Source organism: Coregonus clupeaformis, unplaced genomic scaffold (assembly GCF_020615455.1).
Source record: "Coregonus clupeaformis isolate EN_2021a unplaced genomic scaffold, ASM2061545v1 scaf0472, whole genome shotgun sequence".
NCBI classification, from domain to species: Eukaryota; Metazoa; Chordata; class Actinopteri; order Salmoniformes; family Salmonidae; genus Coregonus; species Coregonus clupeaformis.
Window position 1 is genome coordinate 140,397 of NW_025533927.1, and position 19,604 is coordinate 160,000.

At 44.8% G+C, this 19,604-nt stretch overlaps 1 protein-coding gene across 1 annotated transcript in view; it reads left to right on the plus strand.

Moving 5' to 3' along the window:
- The first annotated feature begins 5,102 nt into the window (after positions 1 to 5,102).
- LOC121543540 (mitogen-activated protein kinase 11-like) overlaps positions 5,103 to 19,604 on the plus strand; it is a 22,170-nt gene continuing 7,668 nt past the window's right edge. The window contains exon 1 of the mRNA XM_041853488.2: positions 5,103 to 5,340. Coding sequence (XP_041709422.1) covers positions 5,228 to 5,340 — 113 coding nt within the window. The 5' untranslated portion in view covers positions 5,103 to 5,227. The remainder of the gene's footprint in view (positions 5,341 to 19,604) is intronic.

Consider the following 19,604-nt stretch of genomic DNA (forward strand, 5'->3'; position numbering starts at 1 on the left):
TGCATTTCTTCAGGCCCATCCCTGAGCTGTTAACCACAACAGAGGCGGGGTTGACACTTTGTTGTTGTTTCAATTAAGGATTCTAGCTTTAAACCATGTCATCTCTTCACAGTGGCCATGATACAGCCAGAACTTCTACTCCTGCTATTGGGTAAGAGATCAGATGGGATCAATATTCCTCTCTTGGTATTATAAACCAACCTGCTATGCCTGTTATCTAGTTGACCATGTATTCAAAGTAGTTGGGTAGTGGTTCAGAACCTGTAAACATCCAGTTTCACACAATGAGTCTCAGTTTAACCAACATTTAACATACAATCTACAGAAATCTCTCCTATAGTGGACACAGTTATATTTTAGTACAATGATTATGAAGTTGAAATACAAGTCCTACGGTTGGTGTTGGTGTCACAATCTGAACAGAAAAATAGATAGACCATCCCAAAAATAACATATTTCTGATGTGACATTTATCCCCACAGCAGCCATGTCCTCACCAGTGTTTGGGACTGAGATATCAGTACTGGAGGGAACCTCTGTGACCCTTGTCTGCAGTTACAATTGGAATCAGATGCTTCATACAACCTGGAGTGAAACCTGTTGTATCAAATGGTGGCGCTATTGTAATGACATAGCTGACACAACAAAAACATCTACCATCACATATCAAAACAAATACAGAGTTACAGCTGGAGTTGGGATGGTGAACTTCACCATTATAAACATTCAGCCTGCAGACAGTGGGAGCTACTGCTGCACAGTCTATGTCCCTGGATGGTTCAATGATCTTATACAAATCTACAGCCTGAGGGTAGTCAAAGGTAAGTGTTGCTCACTTCATACTACAGGTTATCAATGGGTTTTGCTCAGTGCAGGTGTCACCTTACAGTAGGAAGGAACATGAAGGTTCAAAGTCTTCTTCTCCATGTATGAATGTTGTATTTCTGTATTACTATTGTGTTTCAGTGTGTTCTCTCACTAAGTATGTACTGCTGGTAATGTCCTCTTGCTGCCTAGATGTGCTTTATCCTGTGTCCCTTTCTGATGGTCTGAGTGGTGAAATACAGTATGTCTTGGTTACAGCTTGTGAGAGGGACCTACTGGATGGAGTGGATTTTCTGGGGAACAATGTTGAGAATCAGCCATTTACAACCAATAATACAAGTCAGTGCAGGCAGAAATGCACAAACAATGACACGTGCCAGTTCTTCACATTTGTTGGCGAAAAGGCAGAAAAAATAGAACACAGGTACATGCTAAAAAATATATGCTTGTGCAAATAAAGGCAGCAATAGATGTTTTAGATCAGCATCAGTCTGATAACTACTACCACATTCTTTGTGATATTTGTCCCACAGAAACAAGTGTTTCCTGAAGGCCTCAACTGGTGATACACCCAAAATCACAATACAGCACCTCCAACATGCAACCTCAGGCTACTCTCTGAGAAACTGCAGTGGTAAAGGTGAGTACATACAGTTAATGTATATGTGAGTCATCATTTATTTTGGCCATTGAATATCTAGTCAATATCTAATGATCAGAGAAGTAGACTTTATTAATAGGCCCTATTAAACAGGATAGCATAGACATGGATATCAAACTGTCATGTTGTGTGTCTGTTTATTCCATCATCTCTGTTGAAGGTGTAAGTTATTGAATATCATCAAGCATCAGAGCTCTTTAAACAGAGCCTTTACAGACCAATGATGTGTGAAGTCCATATTCTGTAGTCTATAGAATACTATACAGTACTATCACTAATATGTATTCACTTTTAGTCATTGATGCACAGGACATGTCCATATTCATCAAACAAATTGGTTTGGAGGTTGGAACAAGTTTGCGAATGTATCAATTTGCCTCTGTCACATGCTCTATATTACTCTGCTATCAAATAGTATGTGTTGCCTATATTTTAGAATAGATAGTGGAAGCTAAAGATGGTCATGTTTGCCACTCAACACAACAAGCAGTCTGATAAGCATTTCCCTCTGTATTTCAAACAGTCACCTACTCAGCCCAAAAGTACAGCCTTGTCCTTGAGAAGAAAAACTGGACCGAGGCACAAGAGTACTGCAGACAGCGATTCACAAACCTGTCCATCATACAAACAGAAGAGGATTGGAGGGCAATTAAATCCACTTTGGGTAATTTCAGTGATGATGTGTGGATTGGGCTCCATAGAGAGAAGCCTGATCCAAATGGAAAGTGGAAGTGGTCTGACGGAGAGGACTTCATGTTCTTCAACTGGAGAAATGGCTCTGGTAACCACACCGGGGTTCATGACTGTGTCTTGTCTAATTCATCTCACTGGGAACCAGTGTTGTGTGAATCTCCAAGACAGTATATGTGTCATCGAGGTATGGACTCACTCACTCACTATCTTTCATCAATGGAAAATCCAACTTGTCATTGAACAAATGGGATTGATTGATTGATTGATTGATTGCACAACACCTACTCTAATACTGTTTTCTTCATTAATTAGGTTATCACCTGTAACTTCCAAGTTGACTTTTTATTGTGCGAAGTCATTAACTGTCTCATGAAATCTGATGTGTCAGTTTTCATCTTCCCTCCTATAAGTTCATCATGGTAATGGAACAACAGAGAAGGTCTATGAGCTGATGACTGGGCTAAAGGACCAGAAGGATGCTGTGAAAGACTGCAGGACAATACAAGGCAGAGAACTGGCGAGTATCTGTAACCAGAAAGAACAGGAAACCTTTGATGAGGTGGCTACAGGGGACACCTGGATCGGACTAAAGCATGAGAACAACATATGGAATTGGTCCAGTGGTGAACCATTTCAGGAATGGGACAATTCCATGGGAGATGGAAACTGTGTAAAGCTGAACTCAAACATTTACAGAAAATGGCAACCAGAAAATTGTTCTACTCAAAGAGCTTTCCTGTGCTATGGGGGTAAGTCGAACCCTGTGAGAATGTTATCAAACTAGTATTGACAGTCAGTCATCATCTATGACTAAGTTGTGTAGAATCTACAAAAAGAAACTCCAAGTTTTAAAATGAGGATTTTATATAAGTACTTTGTTTTTGTTTCATTGATCAACATGACAGGAAACAGGCACTTATATGTGTGTATTCTACTTCATTCTGACACAGATGAACGTCCTCTTAACACCACTGGGGATTTGTCCACTCCTGCTACCCCTGAAACCACCAGCCCTACTTCAACTGGACCTCCCTCTAGCAATACGTCCACCACACCACCTACCACTACTAATAGACAGTCCACCACCTCACCACCTACCACTACTATTGGACAGTCCACCACCTCACCACCTACCACTACTAATAGACAGTCCACCACCTCCCCACCTACCACTACTAATGGACAGTCCACCACCTCCCCACCTACCACTACTAATAGACAGTCCACCACCTCACCACCTACCACTACTAATAGACAGTCCACCACACTACCAGCATCAACTTCCAGCGGACAACTGACCTCATCAGGTCCCACCTCCCCAGACAGGAAGCCCACATCTTCCCCCAGTAGTACAACTTCTCCACTCCATCCTGGTGAGTGTCAGACATGGAGCTACATTCTGTACCAATCTGCACAAAGGTGTACAAGTGACAATTGTTGGGCTTTTAATGGCAGATAAGAAAGTAAGTGTATTTGTATTTGTGGTTTTGTTTTTATGAACTTGCATTTACATGTGTGCAATTTCATGTTTGTGTTTTGTCCATGCAGATTACCTGCACTACTTCAACGAGTCCAAGAGCTGGATCAATGCCCTGGAGTTCTGTAAAAGTCGTGGCTCCTCATCCAACCTGGTGCACATCACCAACCAGACCGTGCAGGCTGACGTGACCCAGCTCCTGGCCAACGTGGAGCTGCCATGTGGGGGAGTGTGGATTGGTCTGGAGCGGTCCATCTTTGAGTGGAGTGCCCCCTGGCTGTGGACCAGTAGTGATGTTGATAAGGTGGTGAAGTACAGAGAGTGGCATAGCTGCTTCCCCCTCAACCCCATCAATTACCACTGTGGTAAGATGGTCCGGGTTGGTAACGGAGAACTGAAGTGGCTGGATGCTTCCTGTCATCAGGAATTACCCTTCATCTGTGAAGGTTTGTTGCTCAACTTTGGAGCTCCTATTTTAGAGCTTGTTCAGTAGGGTGGAACATTCAAAACGATGCAGATAGACAAATATTGCATAGAACTGTCATGGTTTACTGCAGAATAGAGATTGACTGTCTTGACTCTCATGTCAGCTCTATGCAATGTATTACTTTATGCAATGCTCTGATTATACCTCCCTATTGAATAAGGCTCAACCCACATCCCAGACATCCACCCCTCTACAGTTGGCTACTATCTGCACTGCTCTTTACTCCCTTTAACTCCCTCTCTTTTACATAGTCTAGACTCACTCTACTAGTAATAGTCTTTTGAATCAGCCAAAACATAATGGCAAGGCCTGGTCATATAAGATACATCCAATTCCTCTTATCCTGTATATGATGTTTCAACAGATGTCCACTAGAGGGCTCTCCATGGCAGCCTGGACATTCTGCAGACAGACACCACACTGATCTGCCAGAGAGACTATCAATCACACTCTTTGTCTGGAAGGAACCTGCACTTCAATTCAGTATATTGTTACACTACTATTACTATTATTAATATTATTAATATTATTATTACTACTTTTATTACTTTTACTTATCATTTTCACTATTAGATTATATTAATTAATGATACTGTATGTTAAAACGAGTAAGGAAGTAAGAGATCCTGGGGTGAGAGCACCATGGACAGCGACAGTGAACTTGACATCTCAGAAACCAATAGGCTACCGCAATTTGAAATATTTCAACTTGGCGGGGGGGGTTTACATAGACTATGGGTAACAACATTATTTGCAGTAGCCTATCCTAATAGATTAATGAGAGGAATCGCTCCCCTATCTCATCCCCCCTTTCCACTCAGCACCCCCCATGTCTGAGACATCGTGCTCAGAATATATTACCAGCTCTATCTCTACTTACACTTTCCCCTTCTAAGAAATATCGAGAGAGAGAGAGAGAGAGAGAGAGAGAGAGAGAGAGAGAGAGAGAGAGAGAGAGAGAGAGAGAGAGAGAGAGAGACGGCCAGCAGCTCCCCTCTGTGCACTCAGTCGGAGACAGTTACAGCGGATTGTGCAGACAGAGCTATCAGTCCAGTCCTGAGAGCTCATTTTATTTACGGTAAAAATGTCGGCCAGACCAGGCTACTATCGGCAGGAGCTGAACAAGACTGTATGGGAGGTTCCCGAGCGGTACCAGAACCTGACTCCCGTGGGCTCGGGGGCCTACGGTTCGGTATGGTGAGTAGGCTATATGAAAGAGGGAGGGGCGAGGCTGCAAAGTCCATACACACCATACAATGCAGAGGGAAAACATAATTTAGCCTTATGATTTGTATTATGAATATGCATAATTGGATAATATTGGAAAAACAATAGGCCTATTTATAGCCTATTCTCATTATTATTGTGCAATTGCCAGCCTATTGTTATTATTATTGAGGTTGTTTTTATTGTTATTAGGCAGTTATTAGGCCGATTTAAATAAAAATAGCGTAATATAATTCATGTTCATGTAGCCTAGATATTTTAGTTGTTATGCACGAGAAAATCATCAATGTTATTTTCATGTTTGTTCAATGTGGATTTACTAGACTACTCTATTTGTATCAATATGATGCTGTCATATAGGCTACCTTTCCAATTTGATTGATTTATCTGTCGTTAACACCATTCCCAAATACTGGGCGTCATCAGTCCAACCGCAGACTGACTGCAGTTGTTGCTTCTCGGTGCCGAGGCTTTAAACACCTTATGTTTCGCATGTGCAGTAGCTGATTGCGTCTGAACCTTACGATTCCCATACCGAAAGGAAACAACAAGGAGTTATCGGCGCATCGCGCCTGCAACCACGCGCTACGGGAGATCCTCTGAATCGTGACAGTTCTCAATAGGATAAATTGCGTTTCTGTAAGGCTTTTTGGGCTACTAATAACAGGGACAGCACTTTGGGGGGATCTGCACTGAACAACTGGAGGATGCATAACACATCTGGATAGCCATGGGCATGTGCAGGGGCCACCTCAGTGTTGCTGACTGCAAATATACAGATATATATATTTTCAGCCATTTGTGCGCATGTTCACTTCAGACAGTGAAGAGGGACCTAGGGAAGATATCTCAACATTGTATTCATGACCACCAGTTAGTTTACCGGAATAATAGACTTCAATTTCACTACCTGATCTCCACACACACACACACACACACACACACACACACACACACACACACACACACACACACACACACACACACACACACACACACACACCCACACACACACACACACACACACACACACACACACACACACACACACACACACACACAGCTGTCTAGTCCATTGAGGTGGTTTTTATAGGCTACATTTCCACATGAACGAGTTCCTCTTTTCTTATAAGTGGGTTGGGCAATATTTCCTTGTTTTAATTTTGGATCACTCTCTGTCTGTTGCGGGAGAAGAGACACCGTTGCCATGGCGAGGTGTCATGGTGATGTGTGCACCTCGGCTTGAGTGTCATACATGCAATCCATATTGATCCATGCATGGGAAGGGATATGAAGTGCTTGGCGGTTTCAATATCTGCTTTTACTGTAACAGCATTGGTAGATAGATTAGATTTACATTGTGGGCACAGCTCTCTTTCTGGTTTATATGCTGGTAAAGCAGCTAACCATGGCCTGTCAATCCAATGCTTTTGCATCTTCTAGGGCAGATGGAAGCGAGGATGTGATCTTCTGAGGATCAGCCCAGGGAGACAGACAACAGACATCTGTGATGCAGCAGACATGGAAGAGAAGGGAGGCACATAAACTGCATGTTAGCTCAAGCAATAGCTAAGGCCTTAATTGGTCAATTATATTTAATGGAAGCTTAGCCTAGCTGATTGATGGGAAGTACTGCAGTGTTTTACTACTCCACTGAGAAATCATGGTGAAATCGGTGCAGTTATGTCTGTTTGGTTTGATGAACACCTTGGAAGCTGAGTAGATAGACATGATAGCGTTGCTCTAGCAACAACTCAGACAAAGAAAATCCTTTGTCTGCTTCTTTTGACCAATACGATTCTCTACAGTTAAAAACAAAACTCATTATTTGTGTGGATTCACAAACACATCTAATACACCATCAATCAAGATGCAGAGCAATGCAGTCATGTGATCTGCTACACCTACAAAATGGCACCACTGTTCATAGTACCAGTCTAGCCAGCAAGGGCACTCACATTTTTTTTATTATTTTCTTTTCACCTTTATTTAACCAGGTAAGCCAGTTGAGAACAAGTTCTCATTTACAACTGCGACCTGGCCAAGATAAAGCAAAGCAGTGCGATAAAAACAACAACACAGAGTTACATACAGTGGGGGAAAAAAGTATTTAGTCAGCCACCAATTGTGCAAGTTCTCCCACTTAAAAATATGAGAGAGGCCTGTAATTTTCATCATAGGTACACGTCAACTATGACAGACAAATTGAGAGAAAAAAAATCAAGAAAATCACATTGTAGGATTTTTAATGAATTTATTTGCAAATTATGGTGGAAAATAAGTATTTGGTAACCTACAAACAAGCAAGATTTCTGGCTCTCACAGACCTGTAACTTCTTCTTTAAGAGGCTCCTCTATCCTCCACTCGTTACCTGTATTAATGGCACCTGTTTTAACATGTTATCAGTATAAAAGACACCAGTCCACAACCTCAAACAGTCACACTCCAAACTCCACTATGGCCAAGACCAAAGAGCTGTCAAAGGACACCAGAAACCAAATTGTAGACCTGCACCAGGCTGGGAAGACTGAATCTGCAATAGGTAAGCAGCTTAGTTTGAAGAAATCAACTGTGGGAGCAATTATTAGGAAATGGAAGACATACAAGACCACTGATAATCTCCCTTGATCTGGGGCTCCACGCAAGATCTCACCCCGTGGGGTCAAAATGATCACAAGAACGGTGAGCAAAAATCCCAGAACCACACGGGGGGACCTAGTGAATGACCTGCAGAGAGCTGGGACCAAAGTAACAAAGCCTACCATCAGTAACACACTACGCCGCCAGGGACTCAAATCCTGCAGTGCCAGACGTGTCCCCCTGCTTAAGCCAGTACATGTCCAGGCCCGTCTGAAGTTTGCTAGAGTGCATTTGGATGATCCAGAAGAGGATTGGGAGAATGTCATATGGTCAGATGAAACCAAAATATAACTTTTCGGTAAAAACTCAACTCGTCGTGTTTGGAGGACAAAGAATGCTGAGTTGCATCCAAAGAACACCATACCTACTGTGAAGCATGGGGGTGGAAACATCATGCTTTGGGGCTGTTTTTCTGCAAAGGGACCAGGACGACTGATCCGTGTAAAGGAAAGAATGAATGGGGCCATGTATCGTGAGATTTTGAGTGAAAACCTCCTTCCATCAGCAAGGGCATTGAAGATGAAACGTGGCTGGGTCTTTCAGCATGACAATGATCCCAAACACACCGCCCGGACAACGAAGGAGTGGCTTCGTAAGAAGCATTTCAAGGTCCTGGAGTGGCCTAGCCAGTCTCCAGATCTCAACCCCATAGAAATCTTTGGAGGGAGTTGAAAATCCGTGTTGCCCAGCGACAGCCCCAAAACATCACTGCTCTAGAGGAGATCTGCATGGAGGAATGGGCCAAAATACCAGCAACAGTGTGTGAAAACCTTGTGAAGACTTACAGAAAACGTTTGACCTGTGTCATTGCCAACAAAGGGTATATAACAAAGTATTGAGAAACTTTTGTTATTGACCAAATACTTATTTTCCACCATAATTTGCAAATAAATTCATAAAAAATCCTACAAGGTGATTTTCTGGATTTTTTTTTCTCATTTTGTCTGTCATAGTTGACGTGTACCTATGATGACAATTACAGGCCTCTCTCATCTTTTTAAGTGGGAGAACTTGCACAATTGGTGGCTGACTAAATACTTTTTTCCCCCACTGTATGGGGTAAAACAAAACATAAAGTCAAAAATACAACAGAAAATATATATACAGTGTGTGCAAATGTAGCAAGTTATGGAGGTAAGGCAATAAATAGGCTATAGTGCAAAATAATTACAATTAGTATTACAGTTTTTCCCAATTGCTAAAACACAATTTTGCAAACTAGGCTGGTTTTATCAAAATACTTAACACAATTCACAAAACCACACACCCAAACTGCAAAATACCTCATATATCCTGCAAAATGAAGCACTGCAACCAAAACTACATATAGCATTATCAAAATCAAACGTTTGCACGAAATGGCACACACTTCATTCACATTACCAGATTTGTGTCTAACCAACTACACACTGTTGGGCATAATGAAAAGCACACTCATCTTTAGTATGCTTTGCCATAATACTAAAATAGTTCAAATTGTAGAAAATTCTTCAGATTGTTCACATGCACAGAAATATTTTCAGATACACACACGCTGTTGAAACATTAATTGTTTTATTTTTCACCAAACAAGTCAGTGCAACAAATGCACAGCAGATATATTTACATTGGACTGAACAACAATATGCTCACAACAAACAGTAAACTGAAAAAGAAAATTGCAGAAAAAATTTGCAGAAAAAATATATAGAAAAAAAAAAGAGGCAATGGTCCAAGGTTGGCATGACGGTGGAGGACACCATGCGTATTGGAGATGGCAGCGCACATTGTGATGTTCCCACCACGTTGGCCAGAAACATCTATAATGGCTCTGTGGCCAATGACGTTTCTCCCCCTTCTTCTGGTCTTTGCTAGGTTGAATCCAGCCTCATCTATAAAGATGAACTCATGTGGGATTGCATGAGCATCCATTTCCAGTACTCCCTGAAAACAAAGAACAAAAGCAGTCAATATGGTGTTATCCAGTACACTGGGAAACAATGTTGCGTGTAGTGTACTGCAGTCAATATTGTACTTACATCCACATATGCTCATCTGACCTCTTTGTTTCTTTGAGAGTTTCTCTCAAACGGCACCTTATAAAGTTGTTTCATTCTGATTTGGTTTCGCTTGAGAATGCGAGCCAATGTGGACAGACTGACTCGTTGAATGTTGTTGAATATGGTGTTGTCTTGGATGATGTGGCTTTGAATTTCTCGTAATCTGATTTCATTATTTTCCAAAACCAAGTTTACAATGGCAGCTTCCTGTACCCCGGTGAACATTTGGCCCTTTCCTCCACCATGGTTGCGTCGCTCAGTCCTTTAGAAAAACTAAAAAAACTAAAATATAGGGCTTGGACAATGCAGCCTAAAGATATTTCCCCCACAGTAGAGTAAATTGTACAGGAAACTTGTGCAGTTAGTGTATGACATCAGCCATTCATGAAGTAAACAGGTGTCACCCAACTGATACACTATGACATGGGGTGTACTACATAGTGTGAAATACATTTTGGTTACATACCTGTACTCCAGTCTAAATGTCCGGATGACACAGGCGACAGTAAAACGGCTCAAGTTGGGCTGCACTCTCTGTCCAGCCTCTCGCATTGTTAGCCCATGGTTGATGACATGATCAACTAAGGTTGCTCTGATTTCATTTGAAAGTTGTTGTAGTTGGGTGGGCTAATTTCAGATGGGCTGTGTACAGGTGCAGTGATCGGTAAGGTGCTCTGACAACTGATGCTTAAAGTTAGTGAGGGAGATAAGAGTCTCCAGCTTCCATCTCCTCAACATTCCTGCACACCATCTCCCTCTCTTTCTCTTTCTCTCTCTCTCTGTCTCTGCATTGTTCAGGCTGAGCTCCAGCCATTGTCACCGTCTTCTCCATGGCAGAGCTGATTGATTAGCAGAGGGGTGGGGTGAGGGGTGATGATGGGGGTTTGGGAATTGGGGAGGTATTTTATAGGGGGTTGGGACCGGGAGAGCCTTGTGGATCCAGGGACATTACTTCTGAGGATACAGAGGAGAATTGGAGTCATTATATTAATCCTTGGGGCTTCTCAATCTCCCTGCAAAGCCTCCTGAGATTGTTTGCCTGAGGTCAAGGATCTGATCAGAAAGGCTCATATAATGCATATCAGATCAAATCAAAATCAAATATTTGTCACATGCGCCTAATACAACAGATGTAGACTTTACCGTGAAATGCTTACTTACGAGCCCTTTCCCAACAATGCAGATAAAAAGTAAGAACAATTAGCTAAAAAAAAGGAAATAGTAACACAATGAAATAACAATAATGAGGCTATATACAAGGAGCACCGGTACAGAGTCAATGTGCAGGGGTACGAGGTAGTTGAGGTAATACAGTATGTACATGTAGGTAGGGGTGACTAGGCAATCAGGATAGATGATAAACAGAGTAGCAGCAGCGTATGTGAAGAGTGTGAAAGAGTGTGAAAGTGTGTCTATCTATCTATCTATCTATCTATCTATCTATCTATCTATCTATCTATCTATCTATCTATCTATCTATCTATCTATCTATCTATCTATCTATCTATCTATTGTGATGTCACGAGAGGCTGTGTCCTGGAGGGACGTTACATCCCCCTGAGATGGCTGCAAACCCAGACAGCTATGGCTCCATCTGCTGGTATGGTCGGGAACTCCAACCCTCTATGGCCAATCTTCCCACGCAGCTGAAACCAATCAGGGGCTGATGAGCTGAAGGTTTGTTGAAGGGAAGAGACACGGTCTCCAGGCTGGGCTCTCTGGAGGACAAGAGTGCTGCACGTCCACTTCCATGAGGAATATAAGGATTTGGAGATACTTACCTTTGGGAAATACTCACCTTTGGATATATGCACCTGTGGAAATACGTGTGGGACATTTGGAAGGACGTTTTGCTGGGTTGGCCACTAGCTGCAACGCGGAATACAGTAAGACTGGGGAAAAGTTATTTGAGCGAGGGAGAGTTATGATTTTGGATGTGGAAGAGACATCCCTGAACTGTTAACCCGTAAAGAGCCACCAGAGAACAGAATTGTGTTGTACTTTCGTTAGTTTCCCAAGACCTTTAATAAAATCCTTGTTTTGGTTGAACCTGGTCTCCTTGCACTACTTGAGCAACCCCGCTGAAAGCTGTGTAGCCTCTCGTGACATCACAGATGGTGGAGAATACGGGCATGCTCAAGCGTTAATAGTGCATGTCAGAGGAGGATACCGAAGGTTTGATCACCCAGTTTTCCAAGTTGGCCGTAGGCTCCCCGCCGACTGAAATGGAGGACATATTGAAAGCCCTTGTTGCTGGCCAGCAAGCCCAGATGCAAGCAAACGTGGCTCTCTTGGAGGAGCAAAAGAAAGCCAACCTTCTGAAGGCAGAGGAATTGCAGTTGCAGAGACAGAGGGTGGTCCAAAATACCCGCCCAATAAAGGCAAGTGACTTTATATCTAAGATGGGAGCTACCGATGACATTGAGGCATACCTGCATGCATTTGAGGCCACGGCCACTAGGGAAGCCTGGCCCAAGCAACAGTGGGTTGGTCTGTTAGCCCCCCTTCCTAACCGGGAAGCGCTGAATGCTGTCCGGGACCTGGGCCCTGACCAGGTTACTGACTATGATGCCCTGAAGTCTGAGATCCTCAGCAGATATGGACTCACAAAGTTTGGTATGGCCCAGCGCTTTCACAGCTGGACCTTCCAACCAGACCAACCTCCTCGGGCGCAGATGCATGAACTTGTCCGAATCGCAAGGAAATGGCTGGATCCGCAGAGGAATACAGCAGCGGCGGTGGTGGAGGCCGTTGTGGTGGATCGTTACCTCACGCGCCCTGCCTTATGAGGCAAAACGGTTCATCAGTCAACAGGCCTTGACCACGGCTGATCTGACCGTGGAAGCTGTGGAAAAGTACCAGGCCACAGCGGAGATGCTGAATGCTTCCCGAAAAGACCCCAGGAGTGCGGCCCCACCACAAATGGGAAGAACCCGTCCAAAGGGACCCCCAAGGTCTCGAACCCAGCCACGTCAGGACTTATCCCGGCTCCAGGGGGAGCCAGAAACCAGGCGGGTCCAAGAAGAGTACACCAGGAGGGGGAAACTCGACAGTGTTACCGGTGTGGGGAGATGGGACATATCTCCTGGCAGTGTGGGAAACCAGCCGATGAACCTATGCCCACTGCGGAGTCCTCCAGCTCAGCACCCACACACCGTTTTGCCTCGCTCTTGGGAGTCGTAGATGGCGGCCCAGATCGACCCCCCACCTGCCCGGTAACTGTGAATCACCATGATGTGGAGGCCTTACTGGATTCTGGTAGCCGGGCCACCCTGGTGCATAAGGATTTGGTGGGCCCAACGTGTCTGACCCCCGGGGAAAGTCCTCCCAGTTTCCTGTGTCCATGGGGACACCAGAGAATACCCCATTACTGAACTTACAATGACCAGCACACGGGGAACCATACACACGACGGCGGGGGTGGTTGATTCCCTCCCCGTCCCTGTCCTAATTGGACGAGACTGCCCAGCCTTTTACCCACTCTGGAGAGAGTCTCAGGAGAGGATAACCCGAGTACCTCGGAAACGGAGAGGCAAGACTCATCCTGGGAAGGCTCCGGTGCAATCCTCCGAGTTACTCACTCCCGCCCGGGCTCTGATAGGGATGGCAGGTGCCCAGACCGACACCGAGACTGGTCCGGATACGGGAGAAGAGAACGCAGCCCAGGAAAGTGCTCCGTTCTCCAGTGAAGAAGACGTCCCAGGCACCCAAGAGCTTCCCCTCTCACAGGCCAGTATGGTACGGCTCAATTACAAGATCCTACTCTTGCAAATGCCTTAAGAAATGTGCAGGTATTAGAAGGTGTAGTGTTAGGTGATAAGACAACCCCTACTTACCCCCATTTCGCAGTAAACCGGGGGTTAGTATATCAGATAGTCAAGAAAAATGAGGAAGTGCATGAACAGCTCCTCGTGCCACAGCCCTATCGGGCCACAGTACTCAACCTAGCCCACACACACCCGCTAGGGGCCCACTTGGGGGTAGAGAAGACTAAGGAAAGAATCATGCAACGTTTCTTTTGGCCAGGAGTACACAAAGAGATAGAGAACTACTGCCGTAGTTGCCCTGAGTGTCAGCAGGTTGCGCCAAAGCCCACATATAGAAACCCGCTCATTCCCTTGCCCATTATCGAAACTCCTTTTGAGAGGATTGGATTAGACATAGTCGGGCCCTTACCGAAAAGTGCCAGGGGACATCAATACATTCTGGTCATTCTGGACTATGCGTCCCGGTACCCGGAGGCCATTCCGCTGAGGAAGGCTACATCCAGACAAATCGCCAAGGAGCTGTTCCGTCTCTCAACTAGTCTGGGAATCCCAAAAGAGATATTGACGGACCAAGGGACTCCATTCATGTCCAGGGTGATGAAAGAACTCTGTGCTTTACTGAAAATCAAACAGCTGAGAACCTCGGTCTACCACCCCCAGACAGATGGCCTAGTCGAACGTTTTAACAAAACACTAAAATCCATGCTGCGGAAAGCGGTAGGGGAAGATGGGCGCAACTGGGATCAGCTGTTACCATACATATTATTTGCGGTGAGAGAGGTACCTCAGTCTTCTACTGGTTTTTCACCCTTTGAGCTCTTGCTTTCCTACAGACCCAGAGGACTGCTCGACATCGCCAAGGAGGCCTGGGAGGAGCAGCCATGCCAACAGCGGACACTGATCGACCATGTAGGGGCTATGAGGGGAGAGAATGAAGGCCATCTATCCCATGATGCGGGAACACCTGGAGGCCAGTCAGCGGCAACAGCAAGCCTCCTACAACAGATCTGCTCAACCCAGGGAGTTTAAGCCCGGGGGACAGAGTGCTGGTCCTGGTGCCAACCGTTGAGTGCAAATTCCTGGCAACCTGGCAAGGACCATATGAGGTCATTGAACGCATGGGAGAAGTAAACTACAAGGTGAGGCAACCAGATAAAAGGAAAACTGAGCAGATTTATCATGTTAACCTTTTAAAGAAGTGGCACGCCAGAGAGGCGCTGTTCAGCTCTCTACCCCCACAGAGACCCAGGAACCGGCGCGAGAAGAGGTTCAGCTGGGTCCAAATCTGTCCCCACATCAACGACAGATGGCCCTGGAACTCGTGGAGCAGAACCAGGATGTCTTCTCCTCCCTTCCCGGTCACACAGAGGTGGTCCAACATGAGATCCGCACCATGCCTGGCCGAACGGTAAACCAGCGCCCGGTACCGCGTGCCAGAGGCTCGTAAAGTGGTTATACAGAAGGAGGTAAGGAAGATGCGGGAGTTGGGAGTAATCGAAGAGTCCCACAGTGCCTGGGCAAGTCCCATCGTACTAGTTCCCAAGCCAGACGGTTCAGTACGATTTTGTAATGACTATCGAAAGTTGAATGAAGTGTCTGAATTTGATGCATACCCAATGCCTCGTGTCGATGATTTAATAGACTCCTTGGGGCATGCTCGTTTCCTAACCACTCTTGATCTCACAAAAGGCTACTGGCAGGTGCCCTTGACCCCGGCGTCTAAGGAGAAGACAGCCTTTGCCACCCCGGAGGGGCTCTACCAGTATACCCGACTTCCGTTTGGTCTCCACGGGGCACCTGCCACGCTCCAACGCCTGATGGATCGAGTCCTTGCGCCCCCACAAGAGGTACGCAGCGGCTTATTTGGATGATGTTGTTATACAAAGTCAGGATTGGGCCAGCCACCTACCCCGGGTACAAGCGGTGCTGGATTCGCTCAGGGAAGCAGGGCTCACGGCAAACCCGAAGAAGTGCAAGGTGGCCTTCAGTGAGACAAACTACCTGGGGTACACCATTGGGCGGGGGTTGGTCAAACCACAGGAAGCCAAACTGCGGGCCATACAGGACTGGCACGCAGCCCATCAACAAGAAGCAAGTAAGGTCATTTTTGGGCCTCGCTGGCTACTATAGACGCTTTATTGCAGATTTTGCTACCATAGCTGCACCGTTGACGGAGCTGACGACCAAACGCCACTCACGAATGGTGAAGTGGAACCCTGCGGCGGAGGCGGCTTTCCTCAACCTGAAGCGAGCACTCTGCTCCAGTCCGATCCTGGTGGCACCAGACTTCAAGAAGGAATTCATTGTCCAAGCGGATGCTTCGGAGGTGGGTCTGGGTGCTGTCCTCACCCAGGCACATGACGGTGAAGAACATCCCATTCTCTACCTAAGCAGAAAGTTACTTCCAAGAGAGAAGAACTATTCAACGGTGGAGAAAGAATGTCTGGCTGTAGTCTGGGCCCTGGAGTCCCTGCGGTTCTATCTCCTGGGCCGACGTTTCATGGTGGTATCTGATCACGCCCCTCTGCAGTGGATGGCCAAGAACAAGGAATCAAACAGTAGAGTAACCAGATGGTTTTTGAGCTTGCAACCGTTTAACTTTTCTGTTGTCCACAGGGCTGGCAAGCACCACGGCAATGCGGACGCCCTCTCCCGGCGTGATGCCTTCTTCGCTGCCTTTACCCCCGACGAGGACGTCGGTCCCGAGGAGGGGGATGTGTGATGTCACGAGAGGCTGTGTCCTGGAGGGACGTTACATCCCCCTGAGATGGCTGCAAACCCAGACAGCTATGGCTCCATCTGCTGGTATGGTCGGGAACTCCAACCCTCTATGGCCAATCTTCCCACGCAGCTGAAACCAATCAGGGGCTGATGAGCTGAAGGTTTGTTGAAGGGAAGAGACACGGTCTCCAGGCTGAGCTCTCTGGAGGACAAGAGTGCTGCACGTCCACTTCCATGAGGAATATAAGGATTTGGAGATACTTACCTTTGGGAAATACTCACCTTTGGATATATGCACCTGTGGAAATACGTGTGGGACATTTGGAAGGACGTTTTGCTGGGTTGGCCACTAGCTGCAACGCGGAATACAGTAAGACTGGGGAAAAGTTATTTGAGCGAGGGAGAGTTATGATTTTGGATGTGGAAGAGACATCCCTGAACTGTTAACCCGTAAAGAGCCACCAGAGAACAGAATTGTGTTGTACTTTCGTTAGTTTCCCAAGACCTTTAATAAAATCCTTGTTTTGGTTGAACCTGGTCTCCTTGCACTACTTGAGCAACCCCGCTGAAAGCTGTGTAGCCTCTCGTGACATCACACTATCTATCTATCTATCTATCTATCTATCTATCTATCTATCTATCTATCTATCTATCTATCTATCTATCTATCTATCTATCTATCTATCTATCTATCTATCTATCTATCTATCTATCTATCTATCTATCTGTCTGTGTGTGTGTGTGTGTGTGTGTGTGTGTGTGTGTGTGTGTGTGTGTGTGTGGCGTCAATATGCATGTGTGCGTGTGTTTTGTGTGTGTGATTGTATGCAGTGCGTGTGTGTGTGTGTGTGTGTGTGTGTGTGTGTGTGTGTGTGTGTGTGTGTGTGTGTGTGTGTGTGTGTGTGTGTGTGTGTGTGTGTGTGTGCCTGTGTGTGTGTGTGTGCCTGTGTGTGTGTGTGTGCCTGTGTGTGTGTGTGTGTGAGTTGGAGTGTCAGTGTAGTATGTGTGCATAGAGCCAGTGCAAGAGAGTCAGTGCAAATAAAAAGGGGGTCAATGCAAATAGCAGTGGTGAAAAAGTACCCAATTGTCATACTTTAGTAAAAGTAAAGATACCTTAATAGAAAATGACTCAAGTAAAAGTGAAAGTCATCCAGTAAAATAGTACTTGAGTAAAAGTCTAAAAGTATTTTGTTTTAAATATACTTAAGTATCAAAAGTAAATGTAGTTGCTAAAATATACTTAAGTATCAAAAGTACAAGTATAAATAATTTAAAATTCATTATATTACAGTTTTTCTCAGTCGCTTTGGTGCATTTCTTAGATCAAAAGTGCAATTCTTGATACTACTTGTACAAATTCCAAATCATCTAGTCACTTGTGCACATCATTAAAGCAATTTCTTATTCCTTTGAACAAATTGCAATTGCTTTTGTACATATTGCAATTGATAATGTACAAGTGTCAGCTTTTTTCCACATTTTCAATTGCTCATGTCATGTTGATCAAAATATAGTAGATGGTTCTCTGTTGAATAGTCTTACCCCTCAAAACATCTAGGCATTAGTTCCTTGCATAAGCCATTACATGCAAAATTGTTGAACTATTTGTCATAAACTGTCAAGCATAGTTTTACACATTTCTATTAGACCTTTTGTACAAAAACGTAAATTGCTGAATCGTGCAGGTGAAATTAACCCTCACTCATGAAGGAATGTAAAGTGTTAGTTCAACCAACAATCAACCAGTTGTCTAAATTGCTCAAAGGTGCATCTCATGAAGAATCAATTGGCAAGCATATATAGACAGACCACAACACAGAGTTGCAATTTTCCAATAATGGATGGACCAGGAAACGAACAGGGTCAACAGCCAAGAGGAGGAAGAAGAGGAGCAAGGATGCGTGGTGGAAGGCAAAACAGAGGAAGAGGCAGAAGAGGACATAGGCGCATATCTGATGACATAAGGGCCACTATTGTAGACCATGTTGTCAATCATGGCCTTACAATGGCTGAGGCGGGTCGAAGGGTGCAGCCGAATATTGGGAGATCAACCGTGTCCTCAATAGTACAAACGTTCGAAGAGAGAACAGGTATGTCCACCAATGTACAGTGCACTGTTACTGTATATAAGCAGTATACTGTATACTTCCTACAATGCTTCATATTACAGTAGTCCACTTGTATTTCACAGCATACAGAAATATACTCTATACAGATACATACTGCACCTTACATGCACCCACCTGTATGTTTTACAGTAAAATGTGTGTTCGCATAGTTTTTGTCTATGTGAAAGTGTGCGATGCATCACTGCATTTTTCCACACATAGGACTGCAAGATTACCTCAAACCGGTGGCAGAGGACGCCTTTTCACACCTCAACAGGAGGAGGCTATTTGCACCATGGTCCGAGCAAACAATGCCATGAGACTCAGGGAAATACAAAGGACCATTATAGAAGACAACGATGTCTTTGAAAACATCCATACGGTTAGCATCTCAACCATCGACAGGGTGCTGCATAGAAACCAGATGAGTATGAAACAGCTGTACCGTGTACCATTCCAAAGGAATGAGGACAGAGTTAAGGAGCTACGGTACCAGTATGTACAGGTAAAACATATATCTATGTAACTACTTTACAGCAACATTTTATAGTGTTACATAGTACAGTAAGCATAAACTGCACACATTTCCATTGCTGTGGAAGGAACATGCAATATATGTACATTTTATGTCACTCTTCCTTACCAAAACAAATTCAACTGTGTGTTCTGGGATATAGCGTATAATGGAGTTGGAATCAAGTGAACCCTCTCACAACTTTGTATACGTGGATGAGGCTGGCTTCAACCTGACCAAATGCAGAAGGCGGGGTCGGAATATCATCGGTCACAGAGCTACTGTGGATTTGCCAGGCCAACGGGGAGGAAATATCACCATGTGTGCTGCTATTTCGGAGCATGGTGTCCTAACCCATATCCCCCTTTTAGGGCCATACAACACCCAGCATCTACTCAACTTTTTAGAGACTCTCTACAGGGCTCTCATCCCTGATGATGAGAG